Genomic DNA, 9,011 nt, shown 5'->3' with positions numbered 1-9,011 from the left:
TATCACACAGCTGATGTACAGTATCAGTGTTGGTGAACTCACCTTCTTCCGAGAAATTAGCCTCTTCATTTGATACTACTGCAAGACGTCTGGCCATTTGTCGCTCCTGTTTTCTACAAAATCCAAATAAATGTTGCAAAAATATGAAAGGTGTTTGAAACTTAAAACAGAATACTACACATTTTAACTGCTTTAATGCCACCCCTTACTATTTTTATCTGTTATTATTTATGAATCTAGCCTATTTAATCTGAGTATGTGGGTTTCTACTCTGTTTAGTCAACATATTTCTCCTATATAGGATTTCCAAATTATCCTGAGAATTTGAGATTGCTAAATTTCTACTAAGGAGTTCTGGTGGCGTAGTGGTTAAGCACTTGGCTGCTAACCCAAAGGTTGGCGGTTCGAACCCACCAGCCCAACCACAAGAGAAAGATGTGGCAGTCTGCTTCCGTAAAGATTACAGCCTTGGAAACCCTATGGGGCAGTTCTACTCTGGTCTATAGGGTCACAAAATGAGTCGGAATCGATTAGATGGCACATAGCAACAATAACAACAAATTTCTACGTGAGTGGTAAAGAATTTAACTGTGCCAAAATAGGGATTTGACCTTTGCCCTCAGCTTCTGGGAGGTGATTTCTAAAGCTTTGGAATGTCATGCCTAATAGGAGTATCTTTGCTTCCCTGGGTTGTGCTGGATAGTCTAACAGTGACTGAGGGTGGGAAATAACCATTTAGGGTGGGGGCTGATCACACCAGAAAATCTAACAATGGGATGTAGAGGGGAGGTTTTGAGCCATACCCACAATCTGATTTAGGGTGGGGTTTTGGGTCCCACGGCCTCAGTCGAGCTCTGAATGGGCTGGAGACTGACATCATCCACATGGGCCATCAATCATTCGTACATGATGGAGCCCCATAAAAACTCTGGACACCAAGGCTCAGGTGAGGTCCCCTGGTTGGCAATATCTCATGTGTATTGTCACACATTGGTATCATAAAAGTAACGCTGTCCCTCACTAGTGGAGCAGGGGAGGACAGCAGAACCTCTGTGTTTGGTACCTTCTTGGACTCTGTCCTCTGAGCGTCTTCCCATGGCTCACTTTACCTGTACCCTTTACCTGTAATAAACTGTAACCATGAGTATGACTGCTTTCAGTGAGTTCTATGAGTCCTTCTAGCAAACTATCATATCTAAGGGGGGTTTGTGGAACCCTCGAACTTTCTATGGGTGTTGGAAGTGAAAGTGGTCTTGTGTGGTGGACTGTGTCCCCTTTAACGGTACAGCTGGCTTTCCCACTACTTTAAATCAGCAAGTCTCCAATTTCTGAAACCTTCTGGATCTCATGACACTGACCAGGAATTGGGATAAGTTTGCCTCGCTGGGAATACATCTTCGAAATTATATATTTTGTAGGAAAAAAAGGTTCACTTTACAAAATGTTCTCCAGTTAAGTGGGCCAATCTGAGTCTCAACAGCAACGGCCTGATGTTACCTCCGCAGGGCTTTTTCCTTTGCTTTGAGTCTATCGACTTCACTGCCGTGGGCTGCGTGAGGGTTAATGCAGATCAGTTCATCACCAGAGCTTTGGATTTTTTGTTCTTCAACAGAGATATATTCGACTAGATTTTGGAAATGAACACAACAGGAGTCCTGAAAAACAAAAAGAGGTCTTTTTTTTTTTTTTTTTAGTCCTAGATGAAGGTGATTAGAGAAGAAAGAACAAAACAAAACAAAAACCAGAATTGGTTAATGGAGTTTGGATAACAATCTATCACAGGTCTTCTTTTTTTTTTTTTTGGTAACAACTTTATTGAGATATAATTCACATACCATACAATTCACCAATTTAAAGTGTACAATTCAATGGTTTTTAGTATATTTCCAGAGTTGTGCAACCATCACCATAATCAATTTGAGAAGACTTTCATTACCCTAAAATGAAATTCTGTATAATTTAGCAGGCATTCCCCATTGCCCCCCTCCTTCCAGCCCCTGGCAATCACTAATCTGCTTTCTGTTTCTGTGGATTAGTCTATTTGGGACATTTCATCTAAATGGAATTATACAACACATAGTCTTTGTGACTGGCTTCTTTAACTTAGCGTAATGTTCTCAAGGTCCATCGATGTTGTAGCATACCTCAGTACTTAATTTCTTTCTATTGCCAAATAACATCCAGTGTATGGATTTGCTGTATTTTGTTTATCCATTTATCAGCTGATGGACATTGAGTTGTTCCCACTTTTTGGCTATCCTGAACATTCATGTGCAGGTGTGTGCATGGACATACGTTTTCAATTCTCTTGGGTATACATGTAGGAGCAGAATTCTACGTTAACTCTATGTTTAACCTTTGGAGGAACTCCCACACTGTCTTCCAAAGTGGCCACACCATTTTATATTCACCCTCAGCGGTGTATGAGGGTCCACTTTTTCCACATCCTAGCCAACCCTTGTTATTGTCTGTCTTTTTGGTTGCAGCTATCCTAGTGGGTGTGAAGTGGTCTTGCACTGTGGTTTGGGCTTACATTTCCCTGATGGCTAACACAGAACTCTTTAAGGTGCAGGAGAAAATACGACACGGTGTGTGTGTGCATGCTTAAAAATAATATTTCCTCAGTAAACCTAATTTAGAACTTACGCGTTTTATTGGTTGAATGCTAGCATAGTCAGAGTAAAAATCCATACGGGAAAGGAATGTTCGTAGATCGCTTCCACAGTATTCACACTTAGGCAATAGCTCCTCCTCTTCCTCCTTTAGAGAGGGGAGAAAAAGGAAGACGCGCTGACAGGGAGGCCCGCAGAGAGCTCTGGGCGGGGTCCGCGAATGTCCAGTGGTAGGATTGCAAACCTGCTTGAGAATTCCTGTCAGACACCCTGGGGGGCCCCCAGAAACATGTGGTGGGAAACTTTTCGGGGCAGAGATCCTGTATCAGAAGGCACTGGGAGGATTAAAGTGACATCACTCCTACTCACAGGTGGCGAGGGCTGGGGAGACTGAGGCGGCATTTTGAGGGCCTCTGTCTGGTGCAGTTCACCAGAGCAGAGCTGAGCCCAGCAGGAGCTGGGTGGTCCTTGGGATGCCTCCCCAAGATATGAAGACAGTTACAGAAATCACTTTACTGTTGACATCAGAGTCACTGGTGTGTGTGTGTGTGTGTGTGTGTACAGTGTGTAACTGGATGAGAGAGACAAGGGGTGATGCACACCTCATTTTATGGAGATGGTCTAAGGTGCCTGAATAACATAAGCTCTTTCTTTCAAGAAGTGTCAGGAAAGAAAAAAATTGTGACATTACTGTGTAGGCTAGCATTTACAGTTATCAACTTTCTAAAATAAATTAGAGTCCTATATCAAGGGGAGACCCAGGCTGGGGCTCTGAACTCCCGTCTGTACTGTGGAGGTCATTCAGGAGAGGGAAGCTAGGGAAGCAGAGGGGAGAGACAGCGTTAGGGGCTCAGGTGACTCCATGAAGGTTTGATGCACTGTGGCCACGTCGGTGACCTGAGGTCCTGTCTGTGACTGCAGAGCCCACTGGGCCAGCGAACAGCTGAGCCTCAGCACAGGCCTCCAGGAAGGGATGCAGGTCCTTGCAATCATGAACACCACTGGGAACTTCACGCATTTGCTGTGAAAACCACCCTCTGGGACTGGCAGGGAGCCCTGGTGGCACATGGTTAAGAGCTCAGCTGCTAACCCAAAGGTCAGTAGTTCAAATCCACCAGACAGTCCTTAGAAACCCTATAGGGCAGTTCTACTCTGTCCTATAGGGTTGCTGAGTTGGAATCAACTCGACAGCAGTGGGTTTTTTTTTTTTCTTTTTTTTTGGTTTGGGACTGGCAAAATGGCCACCTGCTGAGGCCAGAAAGGGACTGAGTGCAGCCGAGGATTCTTCACCTCAGAGTGATGCCCAATAGCTTCAGACCATGGCAACTACCCCACACAAAGTACTGCGCGTCACTGAAAGCAGGATGCTTGGGGAGTAAGCCTTGTAAGGAAATGGTGGCGAAACAGCTAGGCCAGCTATCAAATGATAGAGCAGGCAGAGAGAGAGCTTGGCAAGGCCAGGTCATCCGCAGTCTGCTTCGTACAAGAGATTTTGTAGTGAACTCCTCAGCCCAGTATCCCTGAATGCCATTAAGGGTTGGGGTGAAGCAGGGTGGTGGTGCTTCAAAGACCCACACGTGGGCTTGGGATCTGCATCTGCAGAGACGAGAGCTGGGCAAGCCAGCTGCTGCTGCCCCTAACCTAGACTCCTGTCAACATCTGGTCTAGAGGGCCTGAAAGGTCTGCCCAGGAACAGGAGGAGTGAGGCCTGTGCAGGTACCAAGGCAAGGACAACTCCCTGGAAGAAAGGCCACGAAGCCTTCCGCATGTTCCGGCTCATCTCTGGGAAGACACCATCACCTCGGCTTAAGAAACTTCCCTTCATATAGACCTTTGTGGTTCAGAAAGGGAAGGTGACCATAAACGGTGACCATAAAGTGTAGAAGCCTGGGCGAATAGAAGCAGGCCATGAATGCTGATATTACTTCACAAATGTATTCAGCATGCTGCCCCTGGTTAGTACTGCAGCGTGCAATGTGCTGTGCACAACAGCCACAGACACAGCGTCGGCGCGTCCGCACAGCAGCGTCAGCAAGCCCGGCCCACGCTCCGTGCTGCACCGCCTTGGATGGTCATGTCCTGTGTTTTCAGCGAATAAACCTACAGAAGAAGTAACCAAGGGCGTTCGGATCCGGCGAGCACACAGCCCTTCTATGTGGCCACACCGTTCAATCCGAGCTCGGAGATGATCTTCCCCCTAGTCAGTCCCTCACCACTCTGGTGTAGTGGGATGGGGCACCAACCTGTTGGAATCACTGAGGCCACCCTTCCCTTGCCCGTCAAGCGCAGGCATTAATGGTCGCTGGACATGATCAAATACGGCAAGCGTTCACCTAGGCTTCCCGGCTTTCTGCCTCCCTGCCTAAATGCTACTCCAAGCGTATGAACTCTTTGCATTTTTTTTTTAAAGGTATTATTATGGATTGAATTGTGTCCCCCAAAAATATGTGTTGTAAACCCTAACCCCTATACCTGTGGTAAGAAGCCCTGGTGGCACAGTGGTTAAGCGCCTGGCTGCTAACTGAAAGGTCAGCGGCTGGAACCCACCAGCTGTTCCTCAGGAGAAAGATGTAGCAGTCTGCTTCTGTAAAAGATTTACAGCCTTGGAAACCCTATGGGGGAAGTTCTACTCTGTCCTATAGGGTCACTATGAGTCAGAACTGACTTGATGGCAATGAGTTTTTGGATACCTATGGTTATAATCCCACTGGGAATGGGTTTTCTTTGTTATGTTAATGAGACAGTGTTAGTGTGGGATGTGTCTTAAATCAGTCTCTTCTGAGATATGAAAGAGATTAAATGAACAAGTGAGGAAGCAGAGGAAGCAGAGACGGAGGAAGAGAGACGCCAAGCCATATGAAGACCACCCAGGAGCAGAAAGACGCTCAGAAGAGACAAGGACCTTCCCCCAAAGCTGACAAAGAAAGACAGCCTTCCCCTAGAGCCAGCACCCTGGATTCAGACTTCTAGCCTCCTAAACAGTGAGAAAATAAATTTCTGTTTGTTAAAGTCACCCACTTGTGGTATTTCTGTTATAGCAGCACTAAATAACTAAGGCAGGTATGTTCACCATTTACTGTGCAAATCATCGTGTGGCTTTTTACAGCATTTAGTATACTACTAATAAAAAAAGGATATGAGTTAAAATCACCTTGTATTTAATGTTTATATTGGAAATCTCTGGTTTGTATGTCAAAATGGATGGTGGCCCAATGCTGGGTAATGTTCTCAGAGAAGGCTCAAACAGTTTGATGAAGTCGTCCTTAAACTAAAAGAAAAAAGAAAGAAAAAATTGAAGATTAAATAAGCTATTTTTATCATGAAAATAGTGTACTCATTGATATGATAAACATTTCTTACCTCCAGCTGACATAAAATCTCTAATTTTGGCTCTTCTGGATTAATCACCCATTTTTCTGAAGAGAAGGCATAAGTTTAAAGGAAAGTTTAAAACCTTTCTGTAGTATATTCCATTTTCTCTAGCTTGGAGGTTCCCATTTCTCCTCCTCCCCGCTACACACACACTGTTGAAATGCCCTGAAACCCTTCATTTTCATCACCTTCTCACATACACCCTCAAAAAAAAAACCAAACCCACTGCCGTCAAGTCAATTACGACTCATAGTGACCCTACAGGACAGAGTAGACCTGCCCCATAGGGTTTCCAAGGAGTGGCTGGTGGACTTGAACTGCTGATCTTTTGTTTAGCAGCCGTAGCTCTTAACCACTGTGCCACCAGGGCTCCCATACATGCTTAGGGGAGTGCTTTTCTAAAGGGTGTGGGCACCATCAAAGACAAGGTTGGTTCCCCAGTGGTACTTTGCGTTTGCCAGCAAAAGGAGATGACTCCAAACGTCTATTTACCTCTTAACTCAGAAGCCAGATTTGTAGGTTCAGCTTTGTTCTTCAACGGGGGCAGTATTTTCTCCTCTGTAAAAAGAGCATACATTTGTGACCAATCGGGACAAAATAGGAAAGATGTTTAGTGTAAAAGAAGTACATCTCTTGGAAAAATAACACCATTTTTAAGTTATCTGTCAACTTTTTGTCTTTTTCTGTATGACATTTTTAGCAACAGTAACGAATGAACGGGGGAAACTCACCCCTCTAATGTATCACATTTACAAAGTTCCCCTTCCTGTAGAGTCTTAGAATAGTACACGGACGCATATTTTACGTGATTATAATCATGGTGTGCATACCCTTATGTTTTCTGCTTCTAGTAAGTATCATTATGTCTGTTATTCTGTTTGAGGTTTCTCAGGTAGGAGGATCCCGGGCGGAGGAGGGTTCTGGCGCAAGGAGTAAATTAAACTACCAGGATTACTGTTCCACCCTGCACAGATTTCACAACATCACTGGAGATGGGCAAGAAGTCCATCAACATCCCAGCAACTCTGAATAAGTGTCTAGAAGGTAAAACGCACGTAGGATTGCAATGATGAAAAGCCAGTCAGAGCAACCTACCACGAGGCCGAGGCAAAGGAAAGGGGCTGCTGAGATGGAAGTTGCCTCTTTCCTTGGTAGAGTCAGAGACAGCAGAGGCCGCAGTCAGGGAAAGAAATAAGCTTCAGAAGTGGATCTTTGGGGTGGAGGGTGGCAATGTGAAGTATCTGCAAAACTTTTAAATATATTTCTAGGCATTTTGTTCAACAGAAATGCCAGAACAGGCATAAAAACAAGAATGCACAAAGATTTTCATTAAAGCATCATTTGTTATAGGGAAAAGCTCAAAAAGAAAAAGCAAAAACAACCCTGCAATGTCTAGCAATCTGATTTATTACATCAGTCACAATAATATAAAGGAATACTGCATAGCCATTTAAAAGAATTAGATCAATCTTTCCTGAGATGGAAAGAGGTCCATGATACACCGTTAAGTGAAAAATTGAGAGAGAAAACTGCCATTATTTGCAGGCAATGTAATTGTCTAGTAAATTCTCAACTGACAAGATAGTAAGATTAATAAGAAGGTTCAGCAAGGGAATCAGATGCAAGAGTAACGTATAGAAATCAATAATTTTCCTGTACACCGACAATAACAAATTAGAGAACATAACAGGAAAAATAATTCCAATTACTACATCAGTAAGAGACTATAAACTACATAAGAATAATCTAGTAAGAGCTAAATAAGTCCTACATGGAAAAAAAAAACCCTATAAGAGAGAATCTGGAAAAAAATGGAGAGGTACTCTACCTTCCTATATAATAAGACTAAATATTAAAAATACGTAAATTTTTCCTAAATTAATCTATATAGTCAATATAATTCCAGCGGGATTTTTCAATGGGTTTTGGCAAGTTGATGCTAAAATGCTTTTGGAAGAGCAAATGCCCAAGAATAACTAGGAATATTTTGAAAGAGAACCAAAAAAGCCAGTTGTCATTGAGTCAATTCCAACTGATGGTGACCCCATGTGTTTGAGAGTAGAACTGTGCATCAAAGGGTTTTCAATGGTTGATTTTTCGGAAATAGATTATCAGGCCTTTCTTCTAAGGTGCCCTGGGTGGATTCAAACCTCTAACCTTTTGGTTAGTAGCTAAGCAGGTAAACTGTTTGCACCACCCATGGAAAGAGAATAAGGAGGACAATACTTGCTTTATCAGACAGTAAATATATTATAAAGCTATAGAAAATAAAACAACGTGGTACTGATGTAGGAAAACATAAATAGTTCAGGGGAACAGAATATTCATATATATATATATACACACACACACATACATATTAGAATTTAGTACAGGATAAAGATATCATTTCAAAGCAGAGGAGAAGGACTGGAATATTTAATAAGTAGTATTGGGACAGAATTTAGAAAAAAATAAAATATTTTCTCAAGTCATTCACAAAAATGAATTCCATATTGATTGAGGAGCTAAATGTAAAAAAAACCCATAAAAGTGTTAGAAAAAAATATGCTTATAATCTTGAGTTAGCTGTTGATTTCTATACTTTACTCTTCCAACTTGAGTTAAATAAACCACAAAATAAAAAAAAAAATCACAAAGAAAATGATTTATTTACATAAAAATTTAAAATAACATATGACAAAAAAAGTACCACAAACAAAAGTAAAAGACAAAAGGCAAACTGGGAGGAAAAAAATTGTAATACATATGACACTCAAAGTATTACCACATATGTAAAGTGCAAAGAAAAAAAAAAGACAACCAACTGAAAAATGAGCAAAAGATATGAACACTTGTTTATTTGCTTAACTCAAAGACAAGGATATTCAAGTGGCTAAAAAAACATATCCTGGTAATAAGAGGCTTAACCTCACTAGCAATCAAGGAATATAAAATAAAATAATAATAAGATGCAGTATAATTTCCACATACCACACTGTCAAAAATTTTCAAAAGAGACAATATCAAATACTTGGAAGAGTAGGA

General features: G+C 42.2%; 1 protein-coding gene across 1 annotated transcript in view; it reads right to left on the bottom strand.

The window, feature by feature from the left end:
- The window catches only part of ERICH6 (glutamate rich 6), a 22,473-nt gene extending 15,508 nt beyond the window's left edge, over positions 1–6,965 (bottom strand). Inside the window, exons 1-6 of the mRNA XM_023733903.1 lie at positions 6,477–6,965; positions 5,973–6,028; positions 5,764–5,880; positions 2,647–2,760; positions 1,498–1,655; positions 43–113 (exon numbers count right to left, since the gene is read on the bottom strand). Coding sequence (XP_023589671.1) covers positions 43–113; positions 1,498–1,655; positions 2,647–2,760; positions 5,764–5,880; positions 5,973–6,028; positions 6,477–6,561 — 601 coding nt within the window. The 5' untranslated portion in view covers positions 6,562–6,965. The remainder of the gene's footprint in view (positions 1–42; positions 114–1,497; positions 1,656–2,646; positions 2,761–5,763; positions 5,881–5,972; positions 6,029–6,476) is intronic.
- Between the last annotated feature and the right edge of the window lie 2,046 nt (positions 6,966–9,011).

Source organism: Trichechus manatus, unplaced genomic scaffold (assembly GCF_000243295.1).
Source record: "Trichechus manatus latirostris isolate Lorelei unplaced genomic scaffold, TriManLat1.0 scaffold00062, whole genome shotgun sequence".
Classification (NCBI taxonomy): Eukaryota; Metazoa; Chordata; class Mammalia; order Sirenia; family Trichechidae; genus Trichechus; species Trichechus manatus.
The sequence above is the reverse complement of the archived record's forward strand: the minus strand, read 5'-3'. Positions and strand labels throughout refer to the sequence as shown.